Source organism: Canis lupus, chromosome 1 (assembly GCF_003254725.2).
Source record: "Canis lupus dingo isolate Sandy chromosome 1, ASM325472v2, whole genome shotgun sequence".
Taxonomy (NCBI): domain Eukaryota; kingdom Metazoa; phylum Chordata; class Mammalia; order Carnivora; family Canidae; genus Canis; species Canis lupus.
The window spans coordinates 85,921,469-85,941,225 of NC_064243.1; the positions used below are offsets into that span (position 1 = coordinate 85,921,469).

The following is a 19,757-nucleotide window of genomic DNA, read 5'->3' on the forward strand; positions in this document are numbered from 1 at the left end:
GACATAAATGTTAATAACTAATATGACACGTACCGTATGTGCGGTGAGGACAATAAATGCCACCGGGAAGGAGGGAGACATTCCAATAGGGTTAACCAGGAAAGGAATAACTGAAGGAGTAGTATGTGAGCATGATAAACATCTTAGTAAGATGAAGGAATGGACTAGCACTTACAGAATGCTTCACACTGCATGTGAGCACCATGTGAGCATTTTCATAGACTGTACTCAACCCTTACAATACAGCTAAGCCCACTGAGACCCTGACAGGCTGAAGAATTTGTGCAAGGTCACATAGCCAATAAATAGCATAGAATGAGTCCTAAACTTCTCACTCCAAGATCAGACATTCTGCTACACCATGCTGCCATTGTCTTGAACAAGAGCTTGATGTCTTTGGCCAAAAATCCAAAAGTTCACGCTTGAAATCTGACAAACACTGACAAGGAATTTTTTTGCTACCTAATGTATACTCCTCAAAATATCTTTAGGGGTCAAAGTTAACCAACCAAAACCAAGTCAAAACAGACCACACTGACTTACAAGAATGCTAGTCTACATTGACAGAACTGAAATTTTTTTAAAGATTTATTTTATTTTATTTATGCATGAGAGACGCAGAGATAGAGACAGAGACATAGGCAGCGGGAGAGGCAGGCTCTATGCAGGGAGCCCAATGTGGGACTGGATCCTGATCCCAGGACTCCAGGGCAGATTTTTCTGTAGACAGTTCATCCACAGAAGGATGGGGTTGCACATCCTGTGAGGCCTTAAAGTCCTGGAATGTTGCTCTCACTTTCTCAGCAGACATACGCTGAGCTGAGTTTTCTGCAAATATGCCCAGAGTGCTGCCAGGCTCTAACAATAAGACACTGACTGATCATGGCTCCGTACCACAAAGAGGCTAGAATTCTGTGTGATTCCCACGCCTTGGCTATAGCTGCTTCTTTATTCTATAGCCCTGTTTCTGTGTGCATCTCTGCATGTGCTTCATTACCAACCTAACGAACTTTGACCTGTCTTCATGGCACCTGAACTCTTCACCATTTCTCCTTGCTGGAGCAGAGGCTAATGCTTGGCTTCCCAGCCCAGCTCCTGCCTGAAGTGGCCCTTGTAGGCCCCACTTGTACAGGCCAATCAGGGTATGCATGCACTGATGGGTTACAGAAACTGGTTGGATGGCATTCAGAATCTCAGTTCTGCCTTGGAAACAACTTTGGGGTCTGGCTATGTGGGCAGGGAGCAGAGTCAAAGCATTTAAGACTCTGTCTGGTTCTCTCCTCATTCTCCTTTTGCCTGCAGGTGTGCCGGTACAGGAGAAAGCACCTGTCAAGCTGATGAGGTACCTACAGCGCTTCTGACCTCAGGACTATCAGCACCCGCTAGAAGTACTCAGCCCCAGCAAGAACCCACAGGGGACTAAAGCTCCTGACAGCAGCCTGGGATCATGCCCTGAGCCGAAGATATTCAACCACTGAGCCACCCAGGCATCCCGACAGTACTGAAATTTTAACTCATAGCCTGAGATCAATCCATCAGCTAGCCTTTTCTGGTAAAAAGATTTTAGTCAACCACAGCCTTCTAATTAAAGAGCCTAAGAGATGCTTTCATTCTTATGCTTTGGCCACCATATAATGTAATATGTTCATTTTGGCGATAAGCATAAATACCTATTTATAATCTTGTTTTGGAACAAGACCTTCAGAGACTCATAGCCGTTTCTTGCCCTTCTCTGTTCATTTGAAGAGGATTTTTATTCATTCATGCAAACATTCCTGAGGAGCCTTCAATGAGTCAGGAACTCTTCCCTCAAAAATGAGTAAGAGAAGCCTTGTTTTTAAAAGATCCCTTAATGTAACAACAATTTTACCTGACCCTATTTTATTTATTTATTTTTTCCAGATTAAATTCCTTCAACTTCTTGACCCACAACCTACAAAATCATCAGTACTATCCTTCCTTTCTGCCGTGTTCCACTCTTCTATCTCATTCCACTCAACTTTTCCTTGACTGTTCATCCCCAGGCTGTATTATCTCCTTGAGGATAATACTGTATCAATTTTTCCCTTTCCCTCCCCTTCATTTCAGAACTGCTATAGTCCTCCCCTGTACTATCCCTACCACAGCATTTAATACATTGTTAAAATTCTTTATTTACTTCATTGAACTGTCAACTACTTACTGGATACTTCCTATGTAGGAACTCCTGGTCTAGGTATTGAGAATATAAAAAATATACAATTGCCCTGGAGGAAATCATATTCCAGGGTGGACTATAAATAAGACAAACAAGCAAACAAATAACATACCAGAATGTAGTCAGGTTATAAAAAATAAAAATAATTTAAGAGTTCAGAGTTTTGCTGATAAATTGAAACATAGGAAGAAAAACAAAGAAACACAGAATGTGAGAAAAGGCCAAGAATCAAGGATGATTCTTATATTTTTGGTGTAAGGAATTGGGTAAATGATAGAGCTGTTTACAGAGTCGGGGAATACTGGAGGAAAAGGTTTGAGAGAGAAAGATGAAGAGTTCTTTCTCTGCCATGTTAAACTTTCTCTGTCATTTTTGATATTCAAGAATAGAGGTCAAGTAGGTAGCTAAATATACAACAGCTCTGCAGCTCAGGAGAGAGCTTCAGATGTGGAAGGTATCAACATAAAGATGGTATTTAATGCCACAGACTGAGCTGAATGAAGAAATTTCAGAATTCAGGAGAGTGTTCAAGAGGCAATGATACAAAGTGACTGAGAAAGATGAAGACAGAGCATTATTTACCAAGGATTTGGCAACCAGATATCAATGACTTGACAAGAGGAGTTTTAGTGGAATGAGGAGTACAAATACTATCTGGACAGGGATGAAAGCCATGAGATGTAAAGAAGTTGAGAACCAGGAGCTTTTCCTTAACAGAGAGTAAGAAAGAAATAGGATGAAGCTAGAAAAGAATATGGGTTTCCACCTAATGAGGGTTGTGTTTTTTTTTTTCTTCCGTAAGATATTGAAATAATGGAAAGACTGATGATGCAGGACAACTCAGACAACAGAGGAGCCATAAGCTTCTAAGTCCTTAGGTAGACAATAGGGAATAAGATCCAAGGTGCAAACAGAGGTCCTAGTCTTTGGGAAGGATGGGCATTTCATCCACATCACAGGAAGGCAGAGTCTATGGGTACAGATGCAGGTTGTTTGGTAGATGTGATGGTGGAAAAATAGAAAACTGGTTCAATGCAGAGGTTCTACTGGGCAAGCACCATAGAGGGAAAGAAGGGTAAGGCTGAAGGCAAGAAGAAAAAGGTATATTGATAAAATGCGAACTCCAAGCTAGACAGGGAGGGGGACAAAGACATGAATGAGGTACAGTAAAAAGCAGAAAGGTTAGTGGACAGGAGCACCCAAGGGAGTTGAAAAATATATTTCAGGCACAAGGAAAAGAGAGAAGTAAATAGTGATCTGTTTTTCTAAGGTTTGTAAATGGAGCAGTTACAAACCAAAGTTTAAGGCTTGACCATGGGAGTAGGTTTCTGATGAGGGGTGGGGAAGGTCTAAAAGCTGAGAGATCAGATGTTGCATTACCCACGGGAATATAGCAATCACTCGGTATGATGACAGGAACCATGGAAAGGCAGTGAGCCAGGCACTGATGCGGAGGTATAACTAGGAAACAACGACAGATCCACAAGGTATAACAGTCTGATGGCATGCATTTCAGAAGAGGTGGGGGGTTTTGAGCAAGAAAGAAAATGGGCAGAAGCCACAAATGGGAGAAAGAGTTCTAAAACGGAGGGTGGGGTGAACAAACTTCATTACTTAAGGACTACAAGGAAACAGAGTTCCAGGGAATAGCCAGGTAAGGCAAGAAAGTGAAAGCAATTTTGTTTAACACTATGCCTTTATTTGATTACAATAAACTATTGATTCCAAGAGGCCAACTGGAAGGGTGAGGGGAGGGGCACTGAAGATTGCATCGGGTTAGAATATGAACAAAGCCAAATGAGGATAAATTTCCCAATAATAACAGCTAACCTGGGAATCTCGGACTCTTAAAAAAAAAAAATCAACCAAAACAAACACCTTTTCAAAGCTTTATGAGAATAGCTCAGGATCTTTCCAATAAAATTTATGTTTAAATTAGCAATTGAAGAATCCTAATGATAATTATCTTCATGTAGAGGACCTTGAACACCTCAGAGAAGTTCAGAAACAGAATGTTTATTTAATTCGTTCAATACATTTAAGTGCTATTTGGCCTGGAGTGATAAGGAAAATCTCAGAAAGGAATCTCAGGCATGTTAGCTATTCCTTTATCCCCTTCTCATTTCGTTTTTTCCTTTCACAAAAGTCAGTGGTGAGAAAAAGAGCAACCACTATTGAGGATGGAGTGAGCTGGCCGTGAAGTGGGGCTGTTCAGAAGACAGGCAGGATTCTCGCACACCTGCCTGTGACCTCACAATAACACTTGTACAGGTGTGGAAAGAGTCCTACGGCTTACAATAACAACCACGACAGCCTCTAACTGTCAGGCTGGAGGTTCTTTGTCCAACTACACACCACTCGCTACTATACTGTTTCTCTAAACAGAAAAAGAGGTCCTTTGGGGAGAGTTAATATAAATTATATCTTTCCCTCTCTCAGATAAACTAATTTACCTGGATGAAGAATTCTGAGAATACTTTTTCCATCAGTGTATATTTAACTTTATGAAGAAACAAGGGTTGATGATACAATATAATGGTATTATTCCCTAACACAATAGATCAAATCAAGACAAATTAATTTCAGTTGTCACTGTACATAAAATGAAATGTCTAAAATATACAATTGAGAGATGCCTGAGTGGTTCAGCGGTTGAGCGTCTGCCTTTGGCTCCGGGTGTGATCCCGTGGTCCTGGAATCAAATCCTGAATCCGGCTCCTTGCATGGAGCCTGCTTCTCCCCCTACCTATGTCTCTCTCTCTCTCTCTCTCTCTCTGGGTCTCTCGTGAATAAATAAATAAACTCTTTAAAAATAATCACTTAATTGGATTCAAGTGGAAGTACCATGGGAATGTAGATATATAAAATATCCCCAAGCATGGTGGAATTCTTTTTGTGTGAAAGGGAGAGGAAATAAAAAGTAAATAAATAATAAGAATACAACATTTCCAAGTATTGAAAATACCACAGAGGAAAAGTAAAGAGTATCGTTAGCACTGCGACTTTTATTCAGCAGAAGATTCTTTTCTTTTTTCTTTTTTTTTTTTTAAAGATTTTATTTATTTATTCATAGAGACACAGAGAGAGAGAGAGAGGCAGAGACACAGGCAGAGGAAGAAGCAGGCTCCACGCAGAGAGTCCGACGTGAGACTAGATCCAGGGTCTCCAGGATCACACCCTGGGCTGCAGGCGGCACTAAACCGCTGTGCCACCGGGGCTGCCCTCAGTAGAAGATTCTTATGCATATAATAATGCCTAGCATACCATAGATTGTCACCTTGCCAGCTGAAAAAGCATATTGAATTTAATAACCAATCACCTGGGGGCAAGACTGATTTAACATAAACCAAATTAATAGACAGTGTTGGTGAAATTTATCAAAGAACATTTCCCAATTGGGAAAACGATCAAAGGGAGTCCCAGAGGGTCTCCAGGGTCCCAGAGATGGTTAGGTAGAAACTACCATGGATTCTGTATCTGTCCAACTGTAGATTTGTTCAATGGCTACGCACTTGTTTTACCCTATATTGTTGACACCAACTGATTGAGAAATAACATTTATTCCCATGACTAGTGCTTCATCACAAGGAAATTACACCAGGGATTATCTGAACCAATCTGAGACTGTTCCCTAAAGTATAAAAGCTCTGAGCTAGGTGAGATAGAACAGATTCTAGACCACCTGATTCTAACCTATCTGGACAAAATGGCCCATATCAACAGCAGGATATCCTTTTACACAGCAAAATTTTATTCATTATTCATTATTTATTCACTTATTATTTATTCATATACTAAATTAATATAATTCTATCCTAAAGTGAAAATAGGAAAAAATGGAACCCAAACTGAGTAATCTTATGCACAAAATCCACTTTGTAATGATCATATGTACTTGTCATAAGGAAAAACAAACTCCAGTGTCATGACTAGTGTTTATATACTCCCTCTGCCCCTCCCCACATCTGTGCTCACTCGCTTGCTGTCTCCCTCTCTCAAATAAATAAGTAAAAGTCTTAAAAAGAAAGAAACAAATATCTGGTTCCTTTCCCTCCACACAATGTTTGAGATTCATCCACAATGTATCTGATACATGCAAATAATGCTATCACTATTTTTTTTTAAAGATTTTACTTATTTATTCAAGATACACACACACAGAGGCAGAAGCACAGGGAGAGGGAGAAGCAGGCTCCATGCAGGGAGCCCGATGACTTGATCCCAGGTCTCCAGGATCAGGCCCTGGGCCAAAGGCAGGCGCTAAACCACTGAGCCACCCAGGCTGCCCTCAGTAGTTCTTTTTATTTTTAATAGCAGAGTAGTATGCCACTGTATGATTGACACAATCTGCTTATCTATTCTCCTGTTGATAGATATTTACATGTTCGTAGGTTTATTCCAGTTTTTGGCTATTGTGAATAAAGTTGCTTGTAAACACAGAATCTTGTTCTTCTGTAAATGTAATCATATCATCTTAAACTTAAGATAGCTTTCTACTGGGCAGCCCCGGTGGCTTAGCGGTTTAGTGCCGCCTTCAACCCAGGGTCTGATCCTGGAAACCCGGGATCAAGTCCCACGTCGGGCTCCCCACACGGAGCCTGCTTCTCCCTCTGCCTCTCTCTCTCTCTCTCTCTTTCTGTGTCTCTAATAAATAAATAAAATCTTAAAAAAAAAAAAAAAAAAAAGAAAAGATAGCTTTCTACTTGGGATGCCTGGGTGGCTCATGCAGGTTTAGCACCTGCTTTCGGCCCAGTGCATGATCTTGGTGCCAGGATCGAGTTCCACACTGGGCTCCCTGCATGGAGCCTGCTTCTTCCCCTGTCTGTGTCTCTGCCTTTCTCTCTGTGTCTCTCATGAATAAATAAATAAAATCTTTAACAACAACAAAAAAGATACCTTTCTACCTAATCAGAAGCTGAGGGATCTGACTATATAAGCATCACAGTAGGGAGTAAAAGGCGCTCCACCCCTGCCACAGGGCCCAGACTGAATAGAAGGGACCCATTCCAAACAGCCCAATCTGTGATATGTGACACCACAGGCAGTCACACCTTGTGAGGAGAGACTCTCTCTGACATATTTCAAAAAGGTAGTGTTTAGGGGCAATGGCAATAAAGCATGTCTTTGTTCTGACCCTAATGTGGTGTCAAGCTGCTATTACACACAAAAATGCAGTATTAAAAAACAACACTGGGGATCCTGGGGTGGCTCAGTGGTTTAGCATCTGCCTTCCACCCAGGGCCTGATCCTGGAGACCCGGAATCGAGTCCCATGTTGGGCTACCTACATGGAACCTGCTTTTTTCTCTCTCTGCCTGTGGCTCTGCCTCTCTCTCTCTCTTTCTCTGTGTCTTTCATGAATGAATAAATAAATAAAATCTTAAAAAAAAAACAACACCAAAAAAATAAATAAATAAAAAACAACACTGGGTCACCTGGCGGCTCAGTGAGTAGAGCACCTGACTCTAGACGTCAGAGTATGAGTTGGAGTCCCGCATTGGGTGTAGAGATTACTTAAAAACAACAACTGCAACACACATGCACAAAAGAAGGGTTTTGATTTACTTGTCCTCAAGGTCGCCTAGCACAGACATCACCTAATCAATGGCTAGCCATGTACTAGTTATGTAACTTTGGATCAGTACATCATTTATCACTAAGTCCTAACTTCCCAATATGCAGAATGAGATAATTATAGCAACTACCTCAGGGTAATTTTTTTTTAAGATTTTATTTATGTATTTGAGAGAGAAAGAAATCGAGAGCATGCATGCACTAGTAGGGGCAAGGGGCAGAGGTAGAGGGAGAGAGAATCTCAGGCAGACTCTGAGCCAAGTGCGGCCTGGCTCAGGGCTCAATCCCAAGACCCTAAGATCACGACCTGGAGTGAAATCAAGAGTTGGCACTCAACCAACTGTGCCAGCTTGGTGCCCCTCAGGGTCATTTTGAAGATCAAAATTAGATGATGCAGGGGTGCCTCCATGGCTCAGGCGGTTGAACATCTCCCTTTGTCTCAGGTCACAATCTCAGTGTCCTGGGCTTAAGCTCCACATGGGGCTCTCTGCTCAGTGGGGAGTCTGCTTCTCCTTCTCCCTCAGGCCACTCTCTCTCTCAAATAAATAAAATTAAATTTAAAAAACAAAACAAAACTAGATGATGTATTTCAAGTATGCATAGTGGCTAACACATTTAAGAACATCAATATTATTTGCTGCTAACAAAACTATTTCCAAAATGGTTTAGAGAGTACAGCTTCAGATCTTCATTTTCTTTTTCCATTTCAAGGTAAAGACCAGAGTTTGCCAAAGTGAGTGCGTTCCTCCCAAAATTTGTTCAAATTCAGTATGTATTATGTAAACCAAAAGGTTCCATATCCAAGCAAGTTTTGGTTAAATAACTTTTTTAAACTGCATAACTTCTCAGTGTTGTATGTAATGCACACTACAATCCCTAAAAGTGAGACTCAGAATACACTATTTCCGAAGTAATTAACCATGAAACTGACTCTTGCCTCACAGAGATGTGATCTGGGGGCACTTTAGGAAATGCTAGGAAAAACAACACTAACTGTATATATAAAAAAAAAATAGTATCCTATAGTATATATCCAAATATGCTCTTCCCTTTTCATTTAGTTAAATGCTATCCATCCTTTAGAACCTGGGGATGTCTTCTTTCAGCCTTCAAACTTAAGACTTTCTGCTTGACACCTTCAGGTTCCCTTAGACTTTTCCTTCATGGCCCTTACTGCAATTTGTATTAACATACTTGAGAGATTATTTGATTACTGCTTTCATCTCACTCACCAAGCTATATTATGCTCAACCCTATACCAATAGCATCTAGCACAATGTTTGGTGCCAGATAACAGATGTGGAACAAATGTGCCGGATAACAGATGTGGAACAAATATGCGAATCCAAGAATTTCACTGCAGCTTGTCACAGTGAAAAACTGAAAACAATCTAAGCATTTACTAACAGGAAAGTTAGGTACTCTACATTTATATTATATTAGATGGCCATTAAAAAGAACAAGTTTAATCTTTGTGTTTGGACATACCCACTTTAATTGAATGAGAAACAAAAAATGTACTTTATTACACATATACTATATTATGCATAGACATCTAAAAACATACACAAATTCTTAACAAAAAAATTGTTAACAGTGACTACACTTGAAGAGGAACAGGACTGGGAAAAGGTACTTCCACTTTTATACTTTATACATGTCTCTATTTTCAATATTCTCCAAGAAGTATGCATTTCCTTTGTAACTAATTGCTTTGAGCATATGCTCAAAATTCCCATATGCTCTAGGCTCGGTTCATATTTGTATCACTATTTCTCAAAGATATTTTTGTAATGATCCCCATAGCAATCTTGAGAGGTAAATAAGAGACAGTAATTACCCTGTATTAAAATTAAAATTAAATTAAAAGCTAGACATAAACTGCTTAACATCACAAAGCAAAATAAACAACAGAACTGAGGCTAAAATGTGCATCTTTTTTCTTAGTCCAATATATTCTTTTCATTACACATCACTGCCTTTCCAGAAAGGGACACAAAGCAGTCTTGATACAATCAACATTTTAGTACCAAACGACCAGAAGAGATTTAAACCTATTCCCATCTCAGCAAATCATGAGAGGACACTGCAGGCCAATTGCCATGGAGGCCTCTTTTAAGTAATCCCAGTGAAAGACAGGTTACAAAATCCTAGGGCATGGTTCTATTAGATGACTCCGTTATATTCAGCTGACATCTTTCTCTGTAACTTTGGCCTTTTGGTCCAAGTTTGGCCAATAGGAAGACTATAGAGTAAGCGTCTCTCATCTTCTGGATTATATTCGAACATATGAAGACAGCTATCACCGTGTCCTTTTGAGAATGGGTGCTTTACTTATACAACCTTCCCAGTAAAACACCTGTCAGTATCCCACTTCTATTCTTGGTCAAGTCTTGACCATCTGGTTGGCAGAAAAGGAAATTATCATGCAGGACTCCTGCAAACTCATGAGGTACAAATAGGCAACTGTCATTACAGTCCTTTAAGGAGTCCTTTAAGTAAGAGAATTAGAGAGTTACCATGCACTCTCACCACTCCTCTGTTGGATGGCACCAAATCAAACAGTTTTCTGGTATAAAACAGGAATGAAGACAGGGTCAGATGTTTCTGACAAAATCTTGGCTTTAGACAGCTGCACAGAACTGGTTCAAGAATTTGTTATGAACACAGCCAATATTACTCCTCCATTAGACAAACAATCAACTTAATTTTTCCTCAGTAAAATATTTCTTGCTGTTTTGGTCAGATTTTCTTTTCTTTTCTTTTTTTTAAGATTTTATTTATTTATTCATGAGAGACACAGAGAGAGAGAGAGAGAGGCAGAGACACAGGCAAAGGGAGGAGCAGGCCCCATGCAGGGAGCCCAAGTGGGAACTCTGGGACTCCAGGATCACACCCTCGGCGGAAGGCAGGCGCTAAACCGCTGAGCCACCTGGGCTGCCCTGGTCGATTTTCCAATAACAAAATACCCGGTCATTCTACCAATGGACAAATGAGACTTCCTCATGATTTAAAAGAGGCAAAGAAATTAATGATAAAAGCTATAAAATGAACCTTAGTGACTGAGTTTGAGATCATGAAAAGATTTAAGAGAATAATGACAAGTTTTTTAGAGAACACCAAAAAAATGGAACAATGAAAAGCACAAGTACAAGGTCAAGAAGTCTCATACTTAAAACCACAAGAGGTAGAGTAAGCGACATTGTAGCTAAATATTAAAACTATTTTTTACCATCTGATGAAAACCATTCAGAATTAAATGCTTGTGCAAAAGCTCAGAGCAAAAATATAGGGCAAGACAGACATCTATTTGGAAGAGCACAGCTTTTTATCCTGGTTTACCGATTGACTGACCACAAACATGGGTCCATTAAATGCTGCTTCAGGTTTTCTTTCTGAATCTCAACCTAAGTAAGGGAAAGGAGCGGTCCTCTGAACACCCAATTGAAAATATCCCTCCTTCCTCTTCCTTACTGAGCTATCTTTCACGCCATTTGAAAGAGTTTATCATAATTTCTAATTATGTATCTTTGTGCTTGCTTGTTGTCCAATGACCCAGAAAACTATAAGCGCCTTGAAGGCAGAGTCCACTCTTCAATGCTGCAAACACATGAACATAGGGTTTGTACTTGGAGGGTGCTCACAAGTATCTATAAGGTAAGTAAGTGAAGACAGAGAAAAAGAAAAGGAGATCACAGATTACCATAAAGCCGACTTTGCTTTCCTACTAAATGTTGAGAAATTAATCACCTAATGGACACTTATCATGACCGAGAATAATGCGAACGTCACTTAGTTTAGCCTCGGAGCAGACACCTGAATTTTCTTCCAGGTCACAGAAATCCTCCTAAAGAAGCAAATGACTGACAAACCAACAAAACTAGCATTTTTATACTAGCCAAATAATCTGACCCTCAAAACAATCATACAAGAGACAATCATGTTGGGCAGAACACTGGGGCTGAGTTCTTGATCTTTCACATTCTCCCTACGAACCTATGGGCTTGGAATTTCCACAGAGAAATCGTGGCTGCATAAACTCGGTGAGACACTCGTGCCATACATAATCCTCGTCTCCTACTGCAGACCTAGGAGCCAGAAGGGAACAGCTCAACCACCAAGGCTCCCATTTGCATTTTAGGTTTGATGAGGGACCCGTTCACTCGAAGCAACTGGTTAAGCGTGGACCGCCAACTGTATTTACGAGGAGGTGACACGTCCAGGTCAAAGAGAGGGCGTGGGAATATCATTTTAGAAAAGGCTGCGTTGCAGCCAAGACTAACTCTGGGCTGCGGTCCACATTCGCTCTCGCCAATTCCTCTCATTTCCTCTTTCCCCTCCACTGAGCCATTCCTTCCTGGAGTCCCATTTGGTGCAACAGGCAGGTTCCTACCTTGGTCTGAACACTCTTATCAAACTTGTCATTTTTGAAGCTAAACGTATTCTGGTGCCTCTGAGGCCTGGAACGAGCCACGTTCCCTTTCTGGGAGCTCATCGTGGAAACCACGATCGCCTCGCGTCGGTACAGGGAAGACGCGGGGGAGACCGAGACGCCAGGGGCTCCCCCACGCAGTCCACGCTTCGGCCACTGACCCGGAAGGAACTTCTCCCGCCTTTCCGCCCCCGCCCCCCGCCAGCCCACGTGACCCACCGCGGAGGTCAAAGGCCACCCTCCGGTCCCTCGGAACCATCAAGGTTCTCCCACGCGGCCCGGTCTCGACCCATCCCCCGTCCGCACCACCTCTCTCTCAACCCGGGCGTCTAAATCCCGCTTCCTCCGAAGCGAGAATTTCCCCCATTGGTCCGAACGTGGCTGCCCATCAAGGCGGAGAGGCGGGGAGCCTTTGCTGTCATTGGCTCCTCGTTTCCGCAGTCCCCGCCTCCTGCCGACGCAGCTCAGCCTCTCCCGGCGCCCGACTCCGCTGGGCGGCCTGTGATTGGTGGAAGTCGGGCTAAGCTGGGCTGCGTCCCTCCCCCGGGCCGCTCGCAGGCAGGAGCCCGGGTCAGCTTGGCATCTTCCTCCAGTCAGTGACCAACTCCAGCCTCGGCCAGGGCTCTGCTCGCCCCCTCGGTTCCCGTGCAGCCTTCCTCCCGCCACCGGAGCCAGCCCCGCGGTGGCAAGCTGAGGAGGAGCCAAGAAAGGAGCACTAAGGAGAAGAAAGACCTGGCTGGGTCTGGTTGGTGTCTGCAGTGCCAGAAAGGGAGAGGGAGGCGGCGGCGGCGAAGGCGGCGGCGAGGCGGCGACCACGGCCGCGCGGGACGTGAGGCCCGAGAGCAGCCGACGGCGGCGGCCGCCCCAGAGCCTCGCGCCGGGGCCGTTAGTCAGCAGAACGCGAGCCCGTGTGGAGGAGCAGGGCCGGCGCGAGGCGAGGCTCGAGAGCGCGAGCCGCCCCCCCCGGGCGCCGCCGTCCTTCGTCGTCCCGGCGCCGGGGGCCGCAGCCCTCGTCCCCCCCTCCTCGGCCGCGCCCGCCCGCAGGCCGGCACAGTCCGGCGGCGGCGGCGGCGGCGGCGGCGGCGGCGGCGGCGTGGGTCGCACCTTGTGGAGGGCAGCGCGTCGGCAGAGGCCGTCTCTCCCGGCCCTTTCTTCCCGACGCCTTGGCTGCGGCCCCTCGGGTGCAGGTGCGTGGGGCGGCGGCGGGCCGGGCTCTGCGGCCGGGCGCGGGGAGGGGGCGCTAGGCCGGGAGCCGCAGCGCGGGAGGGCCGAGCCCGGGCCGGGAGGGGGGAGGGGGAGGGGGAGGGGAACGGGAGGCGTCTTTGTTGTTGGCGACCGGGATCGCTCTCGGCGGCGGCGGAAGGCGAGGAAGCCGCGGAAGCCGCCTCGGGTCGCGCTTCTCCCGTGGCTCGGGGAAGGCGTGGGGAGAGGTCGGAGGGTCGCTGCGGTCCCAGAGGCTGTGGGAGTCCGGGGGCGGCAGGGGGACGGACGGACGGACGGACGGACTGGGAAAGGTCTCGGGTCCGCCTTGCGGGGCAGGGTCTCGTTTCACTTGTTTTGCTCTCGCCCCGTGGACAGGAAGAGGGGGTCAGGTTCGCCTCCTCCTGCCGGGCTCGCTGTGCGGCTGGCGATGCCCGAAGGGTTTCTCCGGAGTGTCCTCGTGTGTGCCAGCCCCGCTCCGACCTGGGATCGGCCCGGTTCCCGGCGGGCCGTCGCAGGGCTCCTTTTCTCGGGGTGGCTCTGCCCGAATCTTAACCGGTTTCAAACTCTGTCCTCGAACCCTAGGCTGGGCTCCTCCGTAGTTGCTTTTGAGTTGGAAGGAGACTTTGTTTGGAAATTTCTTTTTAACCCTAAAACGAAAGTTCTGTCGAGTTAAGACTGTACCGTTGTGTAGGGCTCTTGTGTGTGTGTGCGCGTGTGTAAAGAAAAGTGAGTTTAACCCCAGCTTTTTGTAAGAAAAAAAAAGTTCAGTGCTTTGATCCTTGGGAGATTTCTGCCAATGCCAGAACACAGGGGTTTTTTTGTTTTTTTGTTTTTAAGTGATGCTGTGATCTAAGTCTGCGTGAGGTGGGTTTGATAAGCAAAAAGATGAATAACGGAATGCAGAGAGGGCGACCTTTAAATTTTGGCTGTTTATGAAAAGGTGTTTTCTGTTTAATATGTTTCGTAATATATATGCATATAATACTTCATCCGCAAGATGATTCATTGATTTTTTTTTTAAGGCTCTAATAAAAAATTTTGGAGATCTTGTGTCAGCATTTGGAACTGCCAAATGAGTCTGAGTAAAAAGTCAGGTGTATGTTGTAATAGCGTGTATCTGTTTATGTTAACAGGAAAACTTAAAATGAACTTTTCTCCATAGTTTGTCTTTTCATGTGTGGATACCATACATTCAATTGTGGAACATATCTAGTATCTAATCATAACCAATATTTTAATAATCGTAATTACCAGTGTTCTTACTTGGGACTGCCCAACTCTTCGCTTGTTGCTTAATTTTTGAGATTTAGAGGTGTTGGCTTAAAGAACAGGGGAAATAGACATGTTTCAACCTATAAAAGCAATAAAATCCCTGTTGTACAGTAATTTTATTATTTGAGGTCCATGAGGAAACGAATAGCACCCTCGCCCATATTTTGACCTCTCTTTTCTCCTACTGTAATATTAATAAGGTTAATTGGAAAGGATAGGATTAGATTTTTAGCAGGCTAGGCAGTTTTAATTTTGTCCCTTGCTGTGCAGGACTGTAGTTGGTAAGTGGTTTGTTTCCTTGAGTTTCTTTCCCCACTTTGAAATACGTATGAAATGATGTCTGAAAAATAATTTTCTATTTCCTGTGACTGACAAAATCATCATAAAACATCATTGCAAAATAATGTTTTTGATGAACATTATTATGAACACAAAAGAACTAGGCAATTAGTGTCTGTTCCAAGTTCTGTCACTGAATTGGTCTACAACTACAAGCAGAGCTATCCCACATCTGAATCCGTTTCTCCATCTGTAATATAGGGCTAATAAGATGTGCCACCTCCTCACTTTATAGAGAACTAACAGTTACTTTGGTTATGTGACATTGATTTAGTTTATTAATAAGAGTGTTTTTCAATGCAGTTCTCTTATTTTTGTATCAGGAATTTCAATTCCTTGGCGAAGAATTAGCCTAAAGAAATAATGATTCTAATAAGGAGAAGGTCTATCCATATGCCACCATCTAAGAATTGAGAACAAAATTTCTTCCATGTTAAGAATGCTGTTAATATGTTTAGAATCAGTGATGATGAGAAAAGAGTGACAAATTAGCTTGGTTGGTTTATTTACTGGTAGATCTTATTTCTAATATATCCAAGGTTTTGTTCTACCTTTCCTACCACGTTAAGAAAATTCTCATATAAGTTGCCCTTTATTATACCTCTCAAACCCAGCCTTGTGAGTTGGGGAGGAAAAGTGATGTTTTATGACAATTTTACAAATAAAATAAAGCCAGGGGAAGTTAATTCTTTGAATTGCCTAAGCTACATAATTTGTAAGAAGCAGAACTGAGACTTGAACCAGAATTTCCTGACTTCTAGTCCTGAATCCTTTGCTCTTGGAGCAGTGTTTTCCAAACAGCTGTCTGGACCCAATAGTTTTTGCCAATTCAGGTGAAATGAGAATACAACAATCTTAAGTATTGGCAACATACAATATAATGAGTATCCATGCATCCATTACTCAGTTGAAGAAATAAAGCTACAAAACAAAATGAAGCTTCCTTTGTACTTTGAACAGTCCTCTTAAATCCTACTTCCTCTTTCCCCCACTCCCAACCACTAACCAGAAATTAATATGCATCCTTCCTATCCACATGTTTATACTTAACTACATGCCTTTATGTCCTTTAACATTGTATAGCTTTTCTTTGAATATTTTAAAACTATTTAAATGTTTGTATGGGTAGCCTGCTTTCCAAATTCAATTTGCCAAGATTTATCTGTTCATTCAGGTAACTAGTTTATTTTTACAGCGATAATGGTATGTGTTTCATTATGTAACTCAGATATCTGTTGGTCATTTTAGTTTTTTCCAATTACTTCTTAAACACTGAAGGGAATTTTCTTGTATATGTTTATTTAGGTACATGTGCAAGACTTCCTTTAGGGCAGTGGCTTTTGAGCCTATATCCCATTTTTATCGAAATGGTTTATAACATCCCCAATAATGCACTAAAATGAAATTCAAAATAATCAACTTTCATTCATTTGAAACTTAATGAACTTACAAACTTATAATAAAATTAAAACAGTAAATTTATGTTATACTAAAATATAAGAATTTATCACAAAGTATTGTGTCTCACTATGTAGATACTCAGACCAAACCACACTCTAATCTTGCTACCAAGTGTGATAGTGGACTAGTAAAATCAGAATCCTGGGAGCTTGTTAGAAATCAGAAACTCAGGCCCTACCCTACCGACGCATGCTGAATTTTAAGAAGATTCCCAGGTGATTTGTGCGCACATTAAAATCCAAGAGGCACTGCTAGAAGAAACAGTAGTAGTCAGACCCTTTGCACCAGTGTTTAGTATCACAATGAATAGAGTAAGCTACCGATGCAAATTAAAACAGGTGTGTTGAATTGGCTGTTCAAATACCAATGGTGGCACTGTTGTTGATAAAACAGTTTCTGAAATAATGAACTGTTTTCAGTAAAGTTTGGACCAAAAAAATGCAGTCTTCTCTCTTGACACAGTGGTTGCATTCTTTAAAATCTTCATCTATATTAAAGCAATGGAAATATATTTTGTGTAAGTCCTGTTTTTAAATATCTGACCGTATGTCCCCCACCCCCTGCCTCATTCCCTTAAATGAGTGACCAACAGAATATTCAAAAGTCATGAGACATGGGACAGCATCATCTCTATGTGCCAAGAGTGCCTGGCATCCCTAGAAGCTGTTCAGTAGTGCCCCCTATTGTTATACAACTAAAAAGCCATCACTGAGAGGATTGCACTGGGATGTAAATCTAATGGTAGTATGTTAGAACAAAGGGTATGTATCAGCAGCTTCTTTTTTTAGATTTTTTAATATTTTTTAAGATTTTATTTATTTATTCATGAGAGACAGAAGCCGAGACACAGGCAGAGGAAGAAGCAGGCTCCATGCAGGGAGCCGATGTGGGACATGGGACCTGGGACTCCAGGATCAAGTCCTGGGCCGAAGGTGGCCTAAACCGCTGAGCCACCTGGGCTGCCCTGAGCAGCTTCTTTAACTTTATTGGATAACCACCAGTTTTCTCTCATGTATTTCTATCAGGAATGGATGAAGGAATCTATTTTTGCACTTTGCAAATACTTTATTAGACTGCTTATGGTTTGCTGTTCTGAGGAGTATGTGAAATGTGGTACCTCATTGCATTTTTTTTTTTTAAGATTTTATCTATTTGACAGAGCACAAGCCTATATCCCAGCAGCAGCAGAGAGAGAGGGAGATACTTAACCCACTGAGCCACCCAAGCACCCCCTCACTGCAGTTTTCATTTGCATGTCTCCAGTTAGTCCTGTAGTTGAGAATAATTTGAGAACACTTTATTTTGGGGGCATTCATGTTCCTTTTCTGTGAATTGCTTATTAGTTGTTTTTTTTTTTTTTTAATGAGATTATTTATCTTACTGATTAATAAATGCTTGTTATGTATTCTGGGTAACAATGCTTAGTAGCCTTCACAAATATCTTCCAGTCTTTAGCATGTCTTTTCACTGTAAATATGGTTTTTTTGTACAACTTAATGTGTTGGGTTTTTTAAAAAAGATTTTATTTATTCATGGGAGAAGCAGGCTCCAAGCAGAGCCTGATGAGGAACTCGATTCCTCCATCTCCTGGCTCCAGGATCCTGCCTTGGGCAGAAGGGAGGCTCCCAACCACTGAGCCACTCAGGCGTCCCTGACTTAATGTTCTTAATTTTAAAGTCAAATATATATATAATTTTAAGATTCATTTTATTTATTTATTTTTTAATTTTTATTTATTTATGATAGTCACAGAGAGAGAGAGGCAGAGACATAGGCAGAGGGAGAAGCAGGCTCCATGCACCGGGAGCCTGATGTGGGATTCGATCCCGGGTCTCCAGGATCGCGCCCTGGGCCAAAGGCAGGCGCCAAACCGCTGCACCACCCAGGAATCCCATTTTATTTTATTTTTTTAAAGATTTTATTTCTTTATTCATGAGAGACACTCAGAGAGAGAGGCAGAGACACAGGCAGAGGGAGAAGCAGGCTCCATACAGGGAGCCTGCCATGGGACTCGATCCTCCAGGATCCCACCCTGGGCTGAAGGCGGCGCTAAACCGCTGAGCCACTGGGGCTGCCTAAGATTCATTTATTTAAGTAGTCTCTACACCGAGGTGGGACTTGAACTCATGACCCCAAGATCAAGAGTTGCATGCTCTGCTGACTAAGCCGACCGGGTGCTCCTAGTCAAATGCATTGTATAATTGTGCTTTTTTTTTTTTTAAGAAGTCTTTTCTATCCTGAGGTTGTGAGGATTCTGATACAGCTTTTTAAAGAATTACTTTTCATTTTAGGTTTTAAATTCACACAAAAACTATTTTTGTTTTTATTTTATTTTTTTAAGATTTTTACTTTTATTCATGAGTCAGAGAGAGGGGCAGAGGCAGAGGGAGAAGCAGGTTCCCCGAGGGGAACCTGATGCAGGACTCGATCCCAGGATCCCGGCATCATGACCTGAGCCACCCAGGTACCCCGGGACTATTTTTATGTAATGAGGTATATATGGATCTGAATTTACTTATTAGTAAAATCACTACTCTCCATAGTGAAACTATGTCATTTTTTATGTTAATGTGTTTTGATGAAATTAAAGATAGTAGATTGTATTTAGTTTTTAATATTCCGGGATCCCTGGGTGGCGCAGCGGTTTGGCGCCTGCCTTTGGCCCAGGGCGCGATCCTGGAGACCCGGGATTGAATCCCATATTAGGCTCCCGGTGCATGGAGCCTGCTTCTCCCTCTGCCTGTGTCTCTGCCTCTCTCTCTCTCTGTGACTATCATAAGTAAATAAATAAAAATTTAAAAAAAATTAGTTTTTAATATTCCTTTGTAGGAAAATTAAAATTTAGCTACTCTGTCATTCCAACTTTTAAAAAATCTGATTTTTGAAATTCCTAAGTTTTGGGAACCACCGCTTTACTTTCATTCCCATGTTTCTTCTCTACCTTAAATTCAGCCTCTCAAGCATCACAGAACGTGAGCAGGCAGTACTGATCATTTATCATCATTTGCATCCTTTACATTTCGTTTTATTTTACATGTGTTTTTATCACTTTTTATTCTGGCTAGAATAGTTTTAATGGTTATGACCCTAATTTTTAAACAGAATTTTAGACTAAATTCATATATTATTTTGATGTTAATTTGGCTCAGAAATAGGTCCTGTTTTATTTTCCCTAGAATTAAAAATGAGAATGGCTAGGCAAGTTCTTACATATAGGAAGAGGTGAAAAGTAGTAAGAGAAAATTGGGTCAGGGTCTACTGTATCATTACTATTTTAGAG

The 19,757-nt window shown here is 42.3% G+C and overlaps 2 protein-coding genes across 5 annotated transcripts in view; one reads left to right on the top strand and one right to left on the bottom strand.

Moving 5' to 3' along the window:
• Nucleotides 1-12,397, bottom strand: part of C1H9orf85 (chromosome 1 C9orf85 homolog) — a 95,256-nt gene extending 82,859 nt beyond the window's left edge. Inside the window, exon 1 of one of the 3 annotated variants that reach the window (XM_049092068.1) lies at nt 12,164-12,397. In XM_049092068.1, the coding sequence (XP_048948025.1) occupies nt 12,164-12,265 (102 nt within the window). In that variant the 5' untranslated portion in view covers nt 12,266-12,397. The remainder of the gene's footprint in view (nt 1-12,163) is intronic. The other 2 variants (XM_025423315.3, XM_035702167.2) reach the window with 2 other exon arrangements.
• Nucleotides 12,398-12,736: 339 nt separating this feature from the next.
• Nucleotides 12,737-19,757, top strand: part of ABHD17B (abhydrolase domain containing 17B, depalmitoylase) — a 54,398-nt gene continuing 47,377 nt past the window's right edge. The window contains exon 1 of one of the 2 annotated variants that reach the window (XM_025423312.3): nt 12,737-13,389. The gene's annotated coding sequence lies outside the window, so the exon portion shown is untranslated. The remainder of the gene's footprint in view (nt 13,390-19,757) is intronic. The other variant, XM_035702161.2, reaches the window with a different exon arrangement.